Source organism: Azolla caroliniana, unplaced genomic scaffold (genome assembly GCF_043228905.1).
Source record: "Azolla caroliniana isolate FFs.n. ecotype wild unplaced genomic scaffold, voAzoCaro1.0.p SCAF_11, whole genome shotgun sequence".
NCBI lineage: Eukaryota > Viridiplantae > Streptophyta > Polypodiopsida > Salviniales > Salviniaceae > Azolla > Azolla caroliniana.
In genome coordinates, this window is record NW_028230446.1 from 3,775,242 (window position 1) to 3,795,804 (window position 20,563).

At 38.4% G+C, this 20,563-nt stretch overlaps 1 protein-coding gene across 2 annotated transcripts; it reads right to left on the reverse strand.

Moving 5' to 3' along the window:
- Nucleotides 1-8,869: 8,869 nt before the first annotated feature.
- Nucleotides 8,870-18,057, reverse strand: LOC147857609 (histone-lysine N-methyltransferase SUVR5-like). 2 transcript variants are annotated; one of them, XM_087326679.1, is made up of 12 exons: nucleotides 17,982-18,057; nucleotides 17,211-17,694; nucleotides 15,833-16,135; nucleotides 15,595-15,705; nucleotides 14,512-14,622; nucleotides 11,303-14,425; nucleotides 11,066-11,227; nucleotides 10,869-10,985; nucleotides 10,680-10,783; nucleotides 10,153-10,284; nucleotides 9,955-10,042; nucleotides 8,870-9,166 (listed from the first exon to the last, which is right to left on the reverse strand). In XM_087326679.1, the coding sequence occupies exons 2-12, from the start codon at nucleotides 17,640-17,642 to the stop codon at nucleotides 9,059-9,061; spliced, it is 4,791 nt and encodes a 1,596-aa protein (XP_087182805.1). In that variant the 5' UTR covers nucleotides 17,643-17,694; nucleotides 17,982-18,057; the 3' UTR covers nucleotides 8,870-9,058. The 2 variants fall into 2 exon arrangements, 1 of the variants encoding a protein (XP_087182805.1); XR_015530419.1 differs by lacking the exon at nucleotides 8,870-9,166 and having other exon boundaries at nucleotides 10,153-10,273.
- Nucleotides 18,058-20,563: the final 2,506 nt, after the last annotated feature.

The window sequence follows — 20,563 nt, forward strand, 5'->3', positions numbered from 1 at the left end:
CCATTCAAGCAAGAAAACGGGGTCGATCGGCAGAAACAACACCGGATAAACCGACGAAACGGCAGCAGCTCCTCGCCAAGCACAACCCCGGTTAGACAAAAGCGGGCTCGTCTCAACAGGAAACAAAGCAATTGGGCCAGAAAAAGCCGGTGGAGAAAGTTGTGCCGGTAGAAAAGCTAGTGGAAAAGTTGGCCAAGCCCATCAAGATCAAGTTGCGCTGGCAAGACCGGGAGACAGACACCTTGGCCCAATGATTGAGTCTCAATCTGGCCAAATGTGCATTTGGCGTAACAAGCGGCGCATTACTGGGAGATATAGTAAGCCAAGATGGAATAGGTCAATATACTACGCGAGTCGGAAACTCTCCACCGTGGAAAGAAACTACTCGACAACCGAGCGGGAGGCTCTTGGCATGATTTACAACATCAATAAATTCTAGCACTACCTATTGGGTCAGAAATTTCCATTTCACATCGACCATTCAACGTTACTATATTTAATGACATAACAGGAACTCACAAGCAAATTGGCAAGATTGACATTGTTGCTTCAGGAATTCGAATTCGATATTCTTCATAGACCAAGGGTGCAGCATGTAATAGTCGATTACCTCAGTCGATTGGAGTCAGGGGAGGACCGAACTGGAGTTAAGGATGATTTTCCCGATGCTCAAATTTTTCGGGTCAACACAGTAGCAACCACAGAGATGGGTGAGGATATGGCGGATGCATGGATTACAAAAATAACAATTTTTCTTAGTACGGGGCTACCACCCAATAATATGTCACTTGATGAAAGGAAGCGATTAGTTGTACGAAGCCGGAAATTCTGTCTCCTAAACGACACACTATACCACAAAGGCATTGATGGCATATGGCGGCGTACGGTTCGGCAGTTTGAGAAGGAATTTTACTGGAAACCCATTGCGGTATAGTTGGTGGACATTATGCAGGAGAAGCTACGGCCAAGAAAATATGGAACAGTGGCTTGTGGTGGCCAACAACCACTAAGGATGCAGTCGAATATTGTAGGCAATGCGACTTGTGTCAACAAATCGAGCAACCGTCAGAAAAGGACAGGATACCTTTTCAACCAATATTACCCATAGTTCTAGCCATACGTCCCAAACATGCCATACTCATACGTGAATATTCATATCATAATCATACGTGAAATGGCTCCAAGTATGATTGGAATCCATTCGTCTATATTTATATTATTATTTTATTACTCTAAAAAAAATTTAAATATGGAAAATAAAAAATAAACAAGATTTTTATAGATAGAAGTCAAGAGTCAAGACCATAAATTCATTGAAAACTAACAAAGTAGCATCCAAAGTTCTAAACATGAAAAAAAATTTATCCAAAGTTCAAACATGAACATTAATCTAGAAAGTAGCTCTAAATTCATAGTACTAATAGTTAATCTCATCTCCCTGCTCTTGAGTTGCATTGTCAATGTTAACATCTTGCCCATCATCATCATGATCTTCAAAATCCTCATTAACCATAGTTGCATGTTGTCTTTGCAATAGCAAAAGGCTATAACAAAACATAAGAAAACTACAATTACATTAATTTAATAAAACTACAATCACATAGTTGGTATGACGAGCACTTGATTCATTGTTCTTGATTTCAGTTATTTCCTTTTGAAGTGCTTTTCCTTCTCGGAGTTTATTAAGTTCTATTCGATTGCGCGCAACCTTGATTCAATGTAATTCATTTCTATGTCACTTTCTATGTTACTTTCTATCTTATGTTTCAAATTTCAATATCAAGAATTTCTATGGCGGAATGCCAAAAGGTTCAAGGGTGGTGGATTTACATCAACACAACAGCTCATGTTTTTAATCCTCCTCAAGGCATATATTTAGATGAAAAACGTGAACAACTAGTTAAATTCTCTACATTATTACAAATTCTATACAGCCAAGAGGTATCACTTTTCAGCACATTAAGACCTTCTCAATACCATGCAAGACAAACCTAAGACAAATATGCATCATGCAAACTGTTGTTTCTCTTCCTCTTTCAATTATTCAATTAAAAAAACCGAAAAAATGGGTAGGGAAGGGGCGGGGAAGGGCGGCATGTCTGGTTTTCTTATCCCTTCCCTTGCATCCATTATTTCATGCATTTGCAGTATATACAGCCTCACATTAAAGCTTATTTGCGCATACATACATCCATAATTCCATAATCCATTTAGTGTTTTATGAGTTCTTCGATTTTTGTTAGGATTTTGAGGGTTTTTTTCCCAAAAATGGGTTTTAGGGTTTTGATCTCATGTTATCATTGATCAATGGACATTGGAAACACACGATTTAACAGTTGTATAGACATTAGAAATACATGAATTTAACAACAATTTACCTGGTAAGGCGGCAGGCTATAGGCGGGTGAGCACTGAGCACTGAGGAATTAGGAATTGAGAATCAGTTGTTCATTTCCTCCTTCACAAAAATCTGATTCTCACGAATTTCTCCTCACTACTCACTCTCAATTCTCAACTCTCAGACTCTCCGTTATGAACAGTCATGAAAACCAGTCTTCAAAAAAAAAAAAACCAAAAAGAAAAAAAAAACAAACGAATATCGTGTACGTTCGCATACGACCACTAAATTGGACATACACAAATATTAGGAACTATGGTATTACCTTTAGAACCTTTCCAAAAATGGGGCTTGGACTTTGTCGGTCCATTTAAGCCAGTTGTTATCAAGACCGGAAATCGTTATATTATAGTAGCTACAAACTATTGTACAAAATGGGTCGAAGCTAAACCCTTACGGGATAACACGGCAGCGTCAACAGCAAAATTTCTGTACGAAAACATATGATGTCAGTTCAACTGTCCGATCAAATTAGTTAGTGATCAAGGTACTCATGTCATAAATAATATATGAATTATCTACATATTATGCAGTAGTACACAAAAAGAGCACTCTGTACTACCCTCAGCCCAATGGATTGGTAGAATCAACGAACAAAACCTTACATAGATTTTCAGAAAGATAGTGAATGAAAACAGAACTTATTGGGATCAGAAATTAAATAGTGTGTTCTGGGCCTATCCAACTTTATGTAAAACGGTCATCAAATCAACTCCATTCATAATAGTTTCAGGTTAGAAGTTGTAATGCCAATAGAATTTCAGGTTCTGCCATTACGAGTACAAGTCACCAAAAGACTAGACGAAGAATAGTTGAAAAGAGTTCGGAAAGAACAACTGCTCGTTTTGGAAGAAAGTAGGTTGCAGGCTATGTGTGCACTTGACCAGAAACAACGCCAAAGAACGGCGTTCGTAGACAAACACCAGAAAGAAAAAGAAAAGATGTTCGTGATTGGTAAGCCAGTACTAGTCTTTCAAACGAAGATGAGTTTTATGCCCAGAAAACTCCGATTTTGGTAGACAAGTCCATTTTGCATAGTCGACAACAAGAATGGCACATATCAGGTCGGCGCACTCTTAGGTGAAATTATGCCGAAATGGGTAAATGGTTTTCGGTTAAAACCCTACAGAGGATTAATGCTGAAAAACCCATTTCAAGTAGTGGACGATTCCGACACACCGCGACGTGGCACGGTCACGAATGTAAATAGTATTATAAAAAATAAAAACAAAAATAAAACTTTAACAGAAAATTAGTCTTGGCAAAGCTATAACAGAAAAAAACATCATGACTTCTTGGTGTCGTCTTTTTCAAACTATATATGGACAAGCCACAAAATCATGCATTATTAATTACAAGTGGTGGAGCTATTATTACTATATCTGTACTAGCACTATCATAAATAGAATATTGTCATAAATAGTATATTCTCTTTGCCTCAAAAAAATGAACCGTCTATTCCCTCAAAACCCTACCTCTTCACTTTCTCTGTCACAACAGCAGAAAAAGTTTCGAGAGCCCAAATTTTCTTCGTCTTCTCTCTACACACAAAAATCAGAAGTTCCATCGCTCACTAGTTCCGACTTATATCAAGAAGACAACATGTTGGTTCAAGTATCAGACGAACTGCGACAGTGGCTGCGCAACAAGAGATTGGACGGATACCTAGAGGTTGCAAATTCCAAACCCCACCCACGCGCCACATAAATCATCCAACAAATCAACATAACTAAGATAACCAACAAATAGGTACGTCGAATTCTTAATTTGAGGAGAGAAGGGTTTGATGCTCACCGATCTAGCCCATGTTGAGCTTGCTCCTCAACACTCCCCATCAACCTCAACTTGAGGTTCCTCTTGCTCTACCGGTTCTATCTTCTGGCTCCTCCTGGCCTCTTCACGCCTTGCTCACGCTCCTCGTCCGATCTAGTCTCGCGTTCCACGACTCTTTTGGTCGCTTCTTGACCCATCTAATTCCACACTCCTCAACGCCTACGGTCAACTTGTCCGCCCTTTAGGCCCTTCTTTGCTCCCTCGTTGTCGTGGCATTGGCCCCCCTTCGCCCATCCGCTCCTTTGTTTCGGTGTCAGCTTCGACCACCCTCTTATTCGCCTGACCTTCATATGATTCGGCTCTCCCAAATCAAACTTCTCGACTGAATCGGTTGTCTCTGATTCGTCTTCTATCTTGCCTTTGACCACATCTACCCACGTCCTGGTCCTAGCCTTCTCCTTTCAGTTAGCTCTATTCTTCTTGACTCTAGTGCCTCCACCGGCTCTTCCGGATGTTTCGACTTCTTCAGTCAATTCGGCATCTTCTTCAACTCTCTCCTTACCTTCGGCTTTAACTAGTTGGTTACTTTTGTTCTCCTCTCCAATTGTTCCACCTGTTGTTCTCCCCATCAAGTGTGGCACATCAAGATGTTGTAGCCCAAACAACTCTGAAAAGTGCTGCAACTTGTCCAGTCCAAGAGCCTTGGTGAAAATGTCAGCAACCTGCCGATCGGTGTGAATATACCAGAGTTCGACTTCACCACTTAGGACCCGCTTGCGCACAAAGTGGTAATGCACTTCTATGTGCTTCGTACGAGCATGGAATATCGGGTTCTTCGCTAGTCGCATGCTATTGAGGTTGTCACAATAGATCAGAATTGGAGTGGGAACTTCGATTTTCAAATCTTGCAGCAGCTGCTTGAGCCATATAGCCTCACATGTTGCGATAGTGGCTCCTCTATACTCAGCTTTGACGCTTGACAAGGTGTCGTGACTTGAGAGTAGGAGAGAGAAAGATAAAAAGATGATGATAGAAGGTATAGAGAGAGAGCAAGAGAAAGAACAGTAGGAACGGAAAAGAGTTTATATTATAAGAGAACAAAGGTTACAAAGAGTAGGCTAAGGGGTTGAAGATTGGTGTTGAACCAAATGAGTTGTAATGAATGAATAGACACCTATTTATAGGTCCTTATGGAGTATTCTAGAATTTTCTAGAATATTTTAGATATTTATGATATTTAATATAATCATGGAATATTCTAGAATGGTCCAGAATACTCTAAATTATAATTATTATGACTATACATCATATGCATGTTATTGTAATGATTAAAGGTCTAACACATAGACCAAGATGTTGTGGGTTTGAATCCTTATAAGCCAAAATGTATGTCTTCATGACATTATCCCCCCCTTTTTACGACGAGTTCCACAAATCGAAAGACAAGATTTTGGACTTGGCTTTATGGGGATATTTGTTGTGAAATGAAACAACCATGTCGAAGGCATTAGCAAGATTCTTGGGAGGCTCCCATGTCAGTTTTCTTGTTTTCTATCTACTCTCTCTCTCTCTCTCTCTCTCTCTCTCTCTCTCTCTTACATACTCATACACATATCTATTCCACTACACTGAATCACCTATCTGATTCTTACAAAAAGCATCCATTCGCGATTACCATGCCAAATCAAAGTTGTTCAAAGAATTTTCGATTGCAAATTTGGGTCCTCCATCTTATTTTCGAGGTTTACAAATTACATGTAATCATAATCTAGGAGCCCTTAATATTCATCAAAATAAATTCATTCATAAAATTTTGAACTAATTTGCTAGGTTAAACATTAAGCCTCATTGATCTACTATTGATTTTTCTTTTATCATGTTAGGAGCAACAATCACATGCTATAAAAAATAACATTAATTTGTGACATCCTTCTACAAACGCTGACATTATAGCATTACCATTGGCCATTGAGGGATCACGATTGCAAACTCTACTAAAGGAACTCGAAATATGCAAACCACTACAATCAAAGAACATCTATGATAATATATTGCGTATCTTGAATACAAAGCACTTCATAATACAATTGATCAAAGGAATCAAGTAGAGTTTACGCTAGAGTTTACATCTACAAATCATGTGTGTTGATTAGGGTGTGTTGGTTAGGAACCGAGTAGTCTCTACATTGCGACAAGTTTGAAGCCTATTGTGAAAATTTACATATCCAATTATTAACAAACTAATTAGGTTATGGGGGGGTTTTGAAATAAACCAATTCAAATTAAAATATAAATATGAAATGCACACCACCAATGATAATGTTCAACCACGACATATTAATAACCATCTTAAAACTAGACCTTATGAGACAATAAATATTCTCTCTCTCTCTCTCTCTAAATGAGATTCCTTTGTCAATGAGGTTTTTTTGCAACGCCAATGTATCATGACATGAGAGAAGTGTGGTGTCTCACCCTTCACACATTGTATTAAACATGTTGAACCTAATTACAAAACTATACTCTTCGCCAAACAAGGAAACCATACACATCGATACATGTTAGAGCCCATCCCTTTGTCTACCATTTGAACCATTGCTTTCATATGACTTAGTTCACACGCATTGCGATGTGCGACAAGGCGTTGGGGCACAAGTGATGAGTGGTCTCTGTCGCACAATTTGCTCAAAACGAGTTCGGGAGTCTGAGTATCACACTTTGATATAGTGCTTTGCCTTTGATCATATTCGACTATGTCCACACATCTTCAAGAAAACCAAATCCTTGCACAAATTTCTCTAACAATCACAATGTGCACTCTCATCCCTTTGTCTACCATTTGAACCATTGCTTTCATATGACTTAGTTCACACGCATTGCGATGTGCGACAAGGCGTTGGGGCACAAGTGATGAGTGGTCTCTGTCGCACAATTTGCTCAAAACGAGTTCGGGAGTCTGAGTATCACACTTTGATATAGTGCTTTGCCTTTGATCATATTCGACTATGTCCACACATCTTCAAGAAAACCAAATCCTTGCACAAATTTCTCTAACAATCACAATGTGCACTCTCAATTGCAACATTCATCTGTATGTAAAGTTCTTTAATGAGTATCACTACTCACTTTCACATGTATTACTTGAAATGTAATGTTTTCGATCACATAGGTCATATTTGACCTCCAAAAACAGCAATAGAATCTCTTCCATATTTCCATCAAAGAAAAATTTCAACTATAATCTATGCCTTCTTATCACGATTGCTTCTTTTTTATGGTAAACCCATTTACACCCAATAGTCTTTCTTCTTTTACTTTCGTTCCATCAGTGCCATATATGTCTCTTTCACCATCACTAATTACTACTTGTCAAAGTTGGCTAATAGAGTAGCCTCTACAAACCTGATGTAGTTTTGCCATCATGAATTAAGCGAAAGGTACCATACTACAGGGTATCTTTGGTTCTCTAAAGTCTTTCTCTACCTATGGCCATAAAAGTAAGGCTCTTCTTCATGCTTTTGTTCAGCTCGAGCTTGACCTATTCAAGTGTGCATCTCTATGAACTCCATCTTAATGGCTGACCTAATTACTTCATCATGGCTGGCCTAAGTGCTTGATCCAAAATCTGCTCATACGCTTCTTTCTCCAACGTTTTATCTTCATTAAATGCAACATCATAACTCATAAACTTCGATGATCCCAAATTCCGGAAACACATACAATTTTAAACATTTGAGGTATTTAGGGAAGGTGCATTGTTTGAACTTTGCATGTACTAAACTCCAAACCTGAAAATGTGAAATCTGGTATAATCAACTGACTAACCTTCATCTCTAAGGCTAAACAATATGCAACATTACCCACACATGTGAGAGATGGCACTTGCTCACACAAACACACTATAATCACTCCCCATGGTCAGCACTAAATTTTAGAATTGCTTAGGTTCAGACATGAAGGTTATCCTGTCGACCAACTATTGTCTACATTCAATCAACTTACCATAGACCTCTTGACAAATTGTTCTCTTGCCCTAAAGCTCTCTAATTACTCTCTTAAGGCTTGCCTCTAATTATTCTACATAACATCTCCTATTAAACCCTACAAATCTCCCTGTAAACCTCCCCCCATTTATATGCATTATGTAGTTTGCATTCCAATTTAGATTTTTATTTTTTCAAGTTGTGTTAGCTGCAAATTCCATCAAAAGAAACAAATCCCTATATACAATTTACAAATAATATGTTCAGACTAAAGCTTAAAGTGTAACAGTAGCTACATTCAACACCTTGTTCACACAGAGGCAAGTTTTTGTCACTCATTTCAATTAGGAAATTATATTAGGGAGGACGATCAAGGGAAGTGAACACGAACTAGGCATGTACAAGGAGGTAAAAGAATCAAACCGATCAGAGGCCTCCTTACGTCCATTTTGCCGATCGATCCTCCATGTCCTGGTGTTTAGAGTAATATGCAGTTGTGACGGTATCCACAGAAACCTGGCCTTCAATACAAATATTCATCGAGAACATTTCCCTCATTTGTAGTACTTCGTTTCAAAAAACAGTGCAAAATGTTTGCAAGTGAATCTTTGATTAAATAATTAACTAACAAAAACATTATATCTACATATACACACAAACAAATGCATCATTGGCAAGGAAAAATAGTACACAATATTGAGCAATAGTATGTATTATATATATATATATATATATATATATATCCAGATTATGATAATGCCTAAAGCCTGGTGCAACATCACCAATACCAATTCCTTACAAAATGGCTAAGAAAATGAATTTATGTATTCAAAGTGGGAACCTGTAGTATTATAAAACCTCCGGTGTAAGTGGATAGAACATATCCAAGAAAAACAGTCAGACCTCAATAAAGGCTTCCACGGCAATCCTTGGCACCACAGTGACATTGAGAGCCTTTCCCTACTAATAGCTTACAACGGTAGTCATATCCCAGCTCCTCGCCAATTTGTATCTAGAAAGAAACTCCAATGTTTGGATTAAGAATAGAAAATATCACAAACATTTTCAATATGATGGTCAGAAAATTTTATTACTGATTGAATGTTTTGGTCTATAACATTAACTAATTCAAGCCCCCAACCTGGGATTTGCCTATTTAGTGTAACCCTAGACAAAATAGGAATCTAGACAAACTAAAAGTCACACCCTAATAATTAACTCAAAAGTTGGAGGCTCTCACATTATTTAGAATCTACTCTTCAAGGGCTTCCATTTATATGAGACAAGTTGAGGTCCTCTTGAGAGAATTTTGGTAAATATAAGGGAGATTACTTTTATACCAAGCAAGAATCTGTTTAGACAGATTCCTTGGCACAGAAGAGATCTCCTTATGTTGATCCCCCACCATGTCCTACATTGATGGTAGATTCTTAGAATACGTTTACACCAAGTAAGAATCTGTTGGGATAGATTCTTGGCACATAAGAGATCTCCTTATGTTGATCCCCCACCATGTCCTACATTGATGGTAGATTCTTAGAGTAGATTCTAAAATATCCAAAATATTGCATCTTGTAACTTTCTTCCCCAAGTCCAAATTGCCCCATTCGTATATGATCAGTGTTCTCAAATCAATAATTAATGTTACAAAAACGTTTAACATCAACATATATCATAAACTTTGCATGAATGAATGAAAAGATTCCCCTTACATCATGATTTCTGGAGTAGAAACAAAGCATGTCAAATGACACATAACTAGCTAATTCCCCTACAGGCAATAACCACTTTTCTACTTACATCATGTGTTGCATATAGACCAACATGTGCAAGTCGACAGTCCATGCCCTCCACCAACACTTGATAGTTCACCAAATTTGGAGAGCAGCTACGGAGAAAATGAGACCCACAAGATTGAAATTAAAACATAAATAGAACTATAAAGAGAGATCCATTTCTCTATCATGCAGACAAAGTATAATTTTCCGATGCAATTACCTGTGATTGATAAACCGAGCTACATTGCCAAATTTTGTTGCATCGATGACAAACGGTTTTGGCTTGCCGAGATGGCCAACGTCAATATGAGTTTTGATATCATATACATAACTGCATCGTTCTTTATCATATCTTGTTTGTACCAAAAAATATTTCCAGATAAGTACATAGTTTCATAGTTATGATAGAGTGGGATAGTCAACATGATTTTCACATGAACAAAAAAATTCCATAAATTTAGTTTGTGCCAAGTTCATTGATTTGTTAAGCAAAACAAATATTTGACAAAAATATTGTTTCAACATTTAATGATTATCATCGTTTTCTTAGTTGTTTGTCATATATATGTACCATCTTGCACACAATTTTTCAGAAATTTGGTCTGTGCCCAAAACGAATGTATACATTGATATGCTGCACAACCAAATCGTTAACTGAAAATGGTGTTTGCGTATATAAAGATTTTGATCATTTTCTAAGTTTTTCGTGCTAGAGAAACAAAATATCATAACGAGGCTAAACGATACCTCTCTTGTCTTCTATTTTCCTCAGAATCATCAAGAACCTCCCCGACGTATTCACAAACAAAAGTTCCCCGTGGAATATGCTGTGCAGCTCTCACTGCCCACCCCTAAAGACAACAAGAGAGAAAAAGACTAAGATTTAATTTCAAAAGGAAACGTACTCTGCAAGTAGGATTAAGGAAATTACAGTACCTTGTGCCTTGTCTTATAGACTTCCAATTTCACTTGGACACCCTTCTGTAATACTCGGTTCCCACAATCTGCACTACATCTACATAAGGAGTTGCATTCATAGACAAGATGGCCTTCCTGCAATCAAGAATTACAACAAAAAATGAATTGATAACAACTTCTATGAATACGTAACAGAACTGCTAAACCAACCCCACCTCTAGGATCAGGCATCCTCTATCATCATAAGGGAATCTTGCAGTCATGGATTTCCCATGTACATCCTCTGCATCAGAATTTTCATTGTCAGCAAGGTATACATGTTCACATTTAGTGGGCAAACATTGGTGTTCTTGGCAGCTACACCCTGAGCGTGAAGTCTGCACTGGTAAAAAATCATACTTAATCATCTTGGTCAAATAAAACATAAGGGAAGGTTGTAAAAATATGTATACCTCTGTATCAAGTCCCAAAGAAGGATCTACTGTCCTTTTGGTGATATAAGAAAATTGAAGCCATGGTGTGAGTGTCTCAAAGTGGCTATTTGGATTATCAACACATACAGAACAAGTGCATTTCCCCATCACGTTGCTATCTAGGATACATGGGATTGGCACTCGTTCCTTTCCAAAACTTAGATCCTCACAAAGGATCATTTTATGACAAGATTTCTCTTCTACACATGTGAATGTTGTATGTTTTTCATCTAGGATAAAATGTTGGTTTTTCAAACTTTGATTACTAGGGAAACCTTCAAACTTTGTGCCATTATATCCTTCTAACTTTGCCATGCTCCAGTTCCTCTCATCTTTATTGTCTGTCTGTACTTCAGTATTAGCTTTACAGAATTCAGTATTCGCTTTTCCACTAGGAGGAGCCCTTCGTATATTAAGTTTTTGGGGCTTTCTCTTTTCCTTTTCCAATCCTATAATTGGTTTCACGTCTTCTGATATCCCTGTGAATAAAGACTCTTCATTAATGTTCTTTGATATCGTAGCTTGGACAGGCTTGTGTTCAGCTTGATGATGTCGTCCTAAGTCTGGAAGAAGACGAAACCGAAGACCACAAATTTTGCACTTGAATTTGTGTTCACTTTCGGGGTCACAAGAAGGCTGTTTCACCATTTCTTCAAGAATAGAAGGCTGTTTTGCTTTTTCACCAGTGAAGTTATTCACTCTATCACCAATCACTTTATCGGCAATCCCTTTCTCGACAATCCCTTTCTCAGAAATCCCCTTCTCGGCAATCACTTCATCAACAATCACTTTATTGGCAATCACTTTATCCGCAATCACGTCATCGGCAATCACTTTATCGGCAATCACATTATCGGCAATCACTTCATCGGCAATCACTTCATTGGCAATCACTTCATCAGCAATCACTTCATCAGCAATCACTTTATCGGCAATCACTTCATCAGCAATCACTTTATTGGCAATCACTTCATCAGCAATAACTTTATTGGCAATCACTTCATCGGCAATCACTTTATCAGCAATCTCAGTGTCTTGCTGAAGTTCTACATTGGTCACAAACTTTTCACCAGAGTGAAATTTCTTGTCTACATCAGCAATTTCCAATCCAAATGGTTGCCATTGGAAGAACCCATTTATCGAACCTACAGAAGGATCTGTCACAGGCCAGAAGGCAAAGAGCTGTTCAGGGTGATTGCAAATCACATGTTTCCATAGGCTCTCAAACTTTCCAAACTGTCCATTGCAAATTATACAAGTGGCTATAAGGGAAGACTTGGTTTGAGATACCATCTCCGAATGGTGTATCTTCCTATGCCTATACAGGCCTTTCTTATTTCTGAAAGGTTCATTACAATACTGGCAACTATACCCTCTAAAATACTGCTGAGCTTCTCTATTGTGACACTCTCTCCAATGTTCACCTAACACAATAAGATCAATAAAGTCTTGTGTACAAAGCTTGCATCTATACCTTGCCAAGTGTCCATTACGTGCTGAACTCACTTGCTTCAATAACTCAATATTTGAGAGGTGTTCTATGGACTTTACTTCACCTAGAAAAGGGACAAGAGAATTCTGCACTTGTGACAGATCTTTCTCTTTGACACAATTCTCTTCAACTATGGTTTTTAACGAGCTGTCAGCATGGTCGATCGCTACAATAAGAGAAGGAACAAGGGAATTCTGCACTTGTGGGAGGTCTTCCTCTTCCACAAATTCCTCTTCACCTATGATCACCTTAGAGCTCGTAGTATGGTCAACAGATCCTGTCAAACAAGGATCAAGAAAATTCTGAACCTGTGAGATATCTTTCTCATCAACACATTGTTTCAATTCTTCCATTTCAGTAGTTACAAGGTCATACAATGCTTCTGATGCTTTTAAATTTCCAGAAACTTCTTTGAGAACCATGTTAATCATTTGCTCACTGCTCTGAGCCTCCGTGTTAGATAGTCGAACCCTCATGTAGTCATGGGTTATGTTCTTGAGCTGTGATATATTAACTTCCTGCTTGCGATTTGGAGTTTTGCCGGAAATTTCTTTACAGTGTGCTCTTTCCTGACCCCTTTGAGAATATGGAGATGAACCTGGTATGTGTTTCTCACAGTATGAGAAACCGAGTCTTGCACGATGAGAACATTGAGCACCACTACCACACCACCCAATGCACTGGACTGTATTCCTATTCCGGCGTGTAGACTTTGTTATACTTTTTGAAGTTTCCTGGATTAATGAATTAACTTGTACATGCGTTTGTTCTATTATTCCTTTCAGTTCAGCGATGCTTGGTTCTGCTGACATGCCAATGTTAGACTTTGCAAGGCAAGTTTCAGATGAAGGTATTACAGATTTCTCTGTAGCTTCCTTTTTACCACACTTTTCCAAGTCATGTAGTGTATGCGTCGAACAGAAGACAGAACCATCCTTTGCTTTATGACGGCATCTTCTTCCATACTTTGTTGTCCCGTTACAAATGCCTACATCTCCATTAAACTCACCTATGTTGGATATGGGAAGCTTACCCTTCTCTACATTAGTAGAACTCGCTGAGGGTCCTTCATTGCAGCTGGAGGGAATATGCTTGTAACAATATAAAGCTCCTCCTTTAGCATACCTGTTGCATTGCCTTTTCCTTCTCTTAGAGAAAGCTAAACACCGGGATGATTTACTTTGTGGGTTAACCTCAACATCCCCTTTGTAATTATTTGACTTCAAACCCGAGTTTGGGGTCTTATTAATGGCATCCAAAGGACATGCTATGTCAACGTTTTTTATCATTTCAAGATCCATTGAAATTCCTTTGTACAACTCTGGTGAATCTGAAATGGTTTCTTGTGCCAGTTTCAATCGCTTGTGATCTTGTTCTGATTCCGTATTACCTCCATTTCCTGACCCACCATTCCCCTCACTCTCTTCAGGGGAATTAACCGATGCATCAAAGGTTCTTCGTCTAAAAGAAGAACATCGTGACTTGTCTTGATAAGAAGGATCATGGGAGAACCTTTTTTTCCATGATTGCCACTCCGAACCTAGGTTTTCTTGCTCATATTCACTCCAAAGTTTGTCCACTTCATCCCAACATACTGCACTCTTCAATTCCTATTTCCAAAACAGCATAAATTACTAGAATGCTAATTGTAACATAACAAAATTCCCATCTCGTGATATAACAGAGCATTTCTCACCTTGACAAGCATCTCTAAAGACCTTGCTGACTCTGCATTCCTGCATTCATGTTCCCATTCTAGAACACGAGTATTAATCCAGGTTTCTTGGATTACGGAAGATAAAATCATCTGAGAATTCCAAATTGCCAAAAATTAGTCCTGGAAAGGACTGCCAGAAAGATACACATCTCAGATGTGCTAACATCAAGACTCATAAGGTCACATAATATGTGAATTGCAATTGATCGCTCGAGAAACAGGTGCTGATTGATTGAAATGGAATAGATATAGATTTTAATTCCGAGGGAAGTTTGTTTACAGTTACTAATAGCTTCCATCAATAACGATCCTCCGCCAAATCATACATAGCAATAGAAGATATTTTACTCCCAAATAAAGGAAGTACAGAGGAAAGACCAGAAAAGGTAGATCAAGAGTTAGCCACCCCCAATGCACATTTGCCACAAGAGGGATAATGGACAGCACTTAAGAAATAACCTTACATACAAACTTTAGGCTGTTCTGAATTTCATTCAAACAAGTTTTGTTCCGATTTAAACATGTTTTTCAATGATGTGAAGGTTTCATATTGTCTAGCAATGTACTGCCATCTCACACTCATGTCATCAAGGCCCAAGGATGATCAGAAAGATGAGACAAAGGAAAGTGAAAGAAGATCAATTGAAAAAATGGAGGATGAAATCGCAGTCACATGGACTGTGGTCTCATGAGAATCTATTCAAATAAAAAATTTGAAGGAAATTCACAGTTGATGGAGATGTGGCAAGGGGGTGTGAGAAAGTGGAAAGTTCCATATAGGTTTTGGCCAAGGCTAAAGTGGATGATCACACTTGAAAATGACCAACCTACAAATAGGTGCACAAAGTAGGTTAGACAAGTCATGGAGAGAAACTCAAACAACTAGTTAAAAAACTGAAATTTCCTGAATAGATCCTGCATTGGAGAGATCAGTGCAGAAAACCAGAAGTGTCTGCTAGATGAAGTCTCAAACAAAACATGCACCCAAAGTTATAAACTATTTCAACAGTAGAGTTAAGAGGAATCGAGGGTTTATCAAGTAGTTCACATCAACAAACTTACAGTTTTAAGTTTCACCAACATAGTTCCTAATTCTTGATATGTAGAAGTTTTCGCTGCTTCATTTGCAACATCCTTCCAAAATCTCACATCCCGAGCACAATCCTCGACAGCCTGAATAAAAGCACTTCAGTAAGATTGAAAGCTGGAGCTTTTGCAAAGGAAAACTGGAGGTTTTTACTTCAGTAAGATTGAAAAGTGGAGCTTTTTAAAATTTCTGCATTGTTTCCAATATCTTAACTGTTACAGGAAGCTGATCGCTAATGTCCAGCATTGAGGTGGAAATTTTGCGTAGCATGAATGTTTTTGCTATATTTAAGTCAACAACTGAGTTCCGACCACTTTTGTGTGACCCGAAAGACAGCGGTTGAGGATTCTCTGAAATACAACAAGTTAGCTGCCAATCTGTCCATACAAAAGAATGATTCTTCGGGAAGAAAACCAAGATGTAGGACTTCCTTCCATATGTGGGCATTGCCTGAACAGTTTGGGCAGGACAGTCTTCAAGGCTGCATTGTACACCTGCCCGCCACTTCCCCCTCCACTGTAATATAGCAAAACATAAATGAATGATGTACGAATACAAGAACCATAAACCAGCTACACCGCAATCTAAGTTCAAAAGATATTTAGCTTCCTACTACTAATGATTAGAATTTTGTTAATACAGACACAACACAAGAGTTACCCATACATATATTTCTATATTACTACAATTACTGTCTCTGTGTGTGTGTCAAGATTGGATTTCTACAGCATTTGATAAATTTTCTTACTTCTGTTACTTATATGGCATAATAATTATGCATCATGTACCTGCCCAATTTAACATCAGAACAAGACATAAAAGGAGGTCAAAGCTCACAAATTTGATCACCTTGTAACTTGTCAAAGTCCCACTTAAAAGGTTTTCATACACAAACCCAAGCCCTAATAAGAGTACAAAGTTTAGAAGTTAAATTTTTCACCCATGTTTGTTGTACCAGTGTGGTCAGAGAACTGTGCATTCAATGCAGGGAGATTACCTTGAGGTTGATTTCCAATGCATTTGCCAATAAATATGAATGCGTCAGGAATACTGTGGGTTTTCAACTTCCCTATGAGAGGAATTCTAACATGTAATCTTGTGTAACTTGGGCTCATTGCACAAAGTATGTCAAACAAAGGAAGGTAAGGCCCTTTCTCCACAGAAAATGACCTGTGACATACTGATTCTTTATTGGTTAAAAAAGGGTGCAAGTGGGAGTCTAAGCTTTGTTCCAGACTAGATTTCAGAGAAACAAATTATACGCAGTAATAATCTTAAGCCTTCATTCTCAAGTAACCCCAACGCCGGCTACATTATCAATGGAGAACAAGAAGAAGGCATAGATTAAGCAAACTGACCATATAAAACCATGTCGAAGACAAGTTTCAAGCAAAGAGTAGTTTCAGAGAATTATAAGCTAGCACAAATTCTTATGCATGGTATGAAACATCAATGATACAATTCTCATGTCCCCCTGAACCATGTATATTTGACCTTAATTAGCCATAATTCAAGATAATCGGCCGCAGTGAAACATAATTAAACATATGATAATCGCATGTCTGCATCACTGGGTAGGTGCCAGGAATACCTTGACCCACAAAGGAGCTTTTCCTTCTTCAACACCTCGGAATACTGAGATCTCTTCAGCATTGATGCTGGATGAATCATGTGCTGTGCCAGAAGAGAGCGGACCATCTTCTTCTGAGTTTCCGATGGTTTGATTTTCTACATCCATCTCTACTACATCTGGAATCCTTACTATCAGTTTTGTATCAGGATCGCCTCGGACAACATCCCCATTAGCAGTGTCTATTCCATCAACAATCATGCCTTTTCCATCAACCACCATGTCTTTCCCATCAACAACCATATCTTTTCCATCAACAATAATGTCTTTCGCATCATCAACAACGCCTATTTCACTGACGACAATGTCTTTTCCATTAACAATAATGTCGTTTCCATCAACAACACTGCGAACCATATCCATATTTTCTGCAGAAGATGAACAAGAAGACATCTATGAGTTCTTCTTTGACCCTGCCCTTCAGCTTTCACCCATGGCTGGATGCCTGAAAACAACAGAATTGGATGATTAACGCGAGGAATCTGAGCGACCCACATGAGGGAATTGCAGATTAGAGAGCCCAATTGATTCATATTTGAAAGAAACAGAAAAAACATCATTTGGATATATGTATGTACATATATATATACATATATATGCGAGGAATAGTGTCATAAAAATGAAAAAGAAAAAAAAAAGGAAAAGGAGAGTAGGAAGCAGGGGAGGCAGGAAAACCCAAAAGAAGAAACCAAAACAGAACCAGATTGGGTTGAAGGGTTTAGGGGGACTTACACAAACAAAGGTATGTTTAGAGAGGCAGGGGAGGAGAACAAAATTTGTTGGGAAAGACTATTATGGTAAATGTCTTCTGGGGGGGGGGGGGGGGGGGGGGGAGAGGAGAGTATTGGTGTTATTGGGTTGGGATGGGGTGGGGGGGGGTCCTTGGGAGAGACAAAGAAAGCACAGAACAACAAAAAGAAACAAAAAAAATAGAGGGGAAGGTGCAAATCTTGTGACCTTCTTCTTCTTCTTCTTCTTCTTCTTCTTCTTCTTCAAGGCTAGCTATGGTTATGGTGATAATACAACAAACACACTCCTCCCCCAAAGCCCCCCCCCCTCCCCCCTTCCTTCTTCCTTTCACTAAAAGAAAAGAGAATTATAACAAAGCAGCACAAAAAATACCCTCACATTCTTCTTTTTCCCCACTTCCAAAGAAAAGAAAAGAAAAGAACACATTAGTCTCTTGTCCTTCCTTAACACACACAAAAAAAGAAACTCTTCTCTGGTTTTATATGCGTAACATATTCGCGATTGGCCCCTCGCATTGTCCACGGGATCTCTTGCCATCTTCAGATGACGCCTGCACACCCCACCATGTAAGACTGTGGTGGATGGGCAGAGATTGTGAGAGATCTTTGATCTGCAAACATATGGGATGCATGGTTTGATGTAAGTTGTTAGATGTGACGCTATGAGTAGAAACATGGGGATGCACCATATAAATAAGGCAACATGCTTAAGAGAGGAACATGTAACATGATCTCATTTGAGTTATCTAGCATACCCCTTGAAGCAAATGATGGGAGTTTGACATGATTATCATTGCTTCAAAGAAGAACCAAATATTATAATTCGGTGTCAAATATCTTAAGTTAGAATGTGGCCACACTATCAACCTTTATTTCCATTTCCATTTCCATTTACCAATGGTTATTGGATGATATGGCATGCCATGAATGACATTCAGTCCATGGGGGCATTAGTGGCTACAACTAAACGCAGATCGATTCCACAAATGCTGAGGAGACAACAATTATCTCAAGATGGGTATATATATATTAGCCCATTATTTCCGTGAAATGGTTGTTTTTCTTAGGGAAAAGGACTAATGGCATTGTCTATTGCATACGCTATGGAACATCAGGGATATAGCTATTCCATGGCAAACATTGATGTGCATGCAATGCCTTCCTCTTGCCAATGAAAGGTGAGCATTGACACGAGGTTTATTGGTTTACATTTAATCTTATGCGAATCTTCCATGTTTCAACTATCCAAACTAGTCAAAGGGATTATGTGACATTGGCACAAGTAGTTCTAGTGCACAAACTCATATCCCAAAATGGTTCCTATGATGTGTATGCTAGTTTGGAACCATCATCTATCCAAAAGAACTCCTCTGGTGATGAAAGAGAAGGCGTCCTAATGAACTAAAATGTCCAAAATTCCCCAACCAAGCAATACACAATTCATGTTGATCACATGGTTGCACACCCCAAATTTGCAACATGCATTGGTGAACCACACATTGATAATCAAGTCAAGAGAAAAAGCAAATGGAGTCATGAAGGATTTTCTAGTTGTCGAGGCCACAATCATTTTCCTTTGGGATAAATTACATTGAACAAAAGGCCTCACAACTACACCAATATAGGATTCCTATCTCAAGATTTTGAGTGCCCACATATTGAACCTACAACTTAGGAATGTATAATTCTCAATGACACAATCCTCGTTTGCAATTAGTTGCATGTTCTACACGAAATACGTCTCATAGGTCCTACAAGAAGAGCATTGGCTTCACCATTATGATTGGTGAGAAAACTGGACATGATAACTACAACAAAGTTTGCGATATTAAGTCTAGGCATGGAAGGAAGCAATGTTCCAATTTGATTGCCAATGAATCATGAGTAATATGGTGCACATGCCTTAACAATGTAATAGCACTTACGAAGAAGCATCAAGTCTTCAAGAAGATCGATGCATACATGCACTAATTTCTAGATAAATTAATGCTAGTGAACTTGATAATCCACTAGATTGTCCACATTCAACATTTTGTAACATAATGTGATTTGTAACATTGTTAGTTGAAATCGTGTTGAGGGAAAGCACAATCAAATCCATTTGACTATAATCGTTACTCACGGTTAGCCCACTAAGAATAGTGTCGCACCATGAGATTTTCAAAGCATTTACTGTGACATTTATCCAAACACAAACTTAAATAGCAATCACTCAGATAAAATGATCACCAACGACCGTTCATGCATTAGAACCAAATATCCCTATAGTTCATCAGGTAACCACACTCTCGAACATAAAGATGAAATGTGATCTCTCTTCTTGCCTCAAGTGTAATGAGGCAAATGAGATAGGGATCACTTCTTATACATGTTATATGTAACCAAAGTTTCATGTTTCATACACATCCATGCCTAAATGCTAGATATCCATTGTGAGAGGTCAAACACATCACCATCATTATCTTGGCATCCAACATTAAACCCTTCCTCATGGACAAAACAATGTACAAATATTTGATCCTGTACAAGTATGCGATTTTGACAACAAAAAATAGCATATATATC

Coding starts and splice junctions, on each gene's coding strand:
- LOC147857609 (XM_087326679.1), bottom strand. CDS start 17,642: ATGTCTTCTTGTTCATCTTCTGCAGAAAATATGGATATGGTTCGCAGT. Junction 15,706..15,832: donor GCGATCAGCTTCCTGTAACA/GTTAAGATATTG, acceptor GCTTTTATTCAG/GCTGTCGAGGATTGTGCTCG. Junction 9,167..9,954: donor GTCTATATGCAACACATGAT/GTAAGTAGAAAA, acceptor GTTTCTTTCTAG/ATACAAATTGGCGAGGAGCT.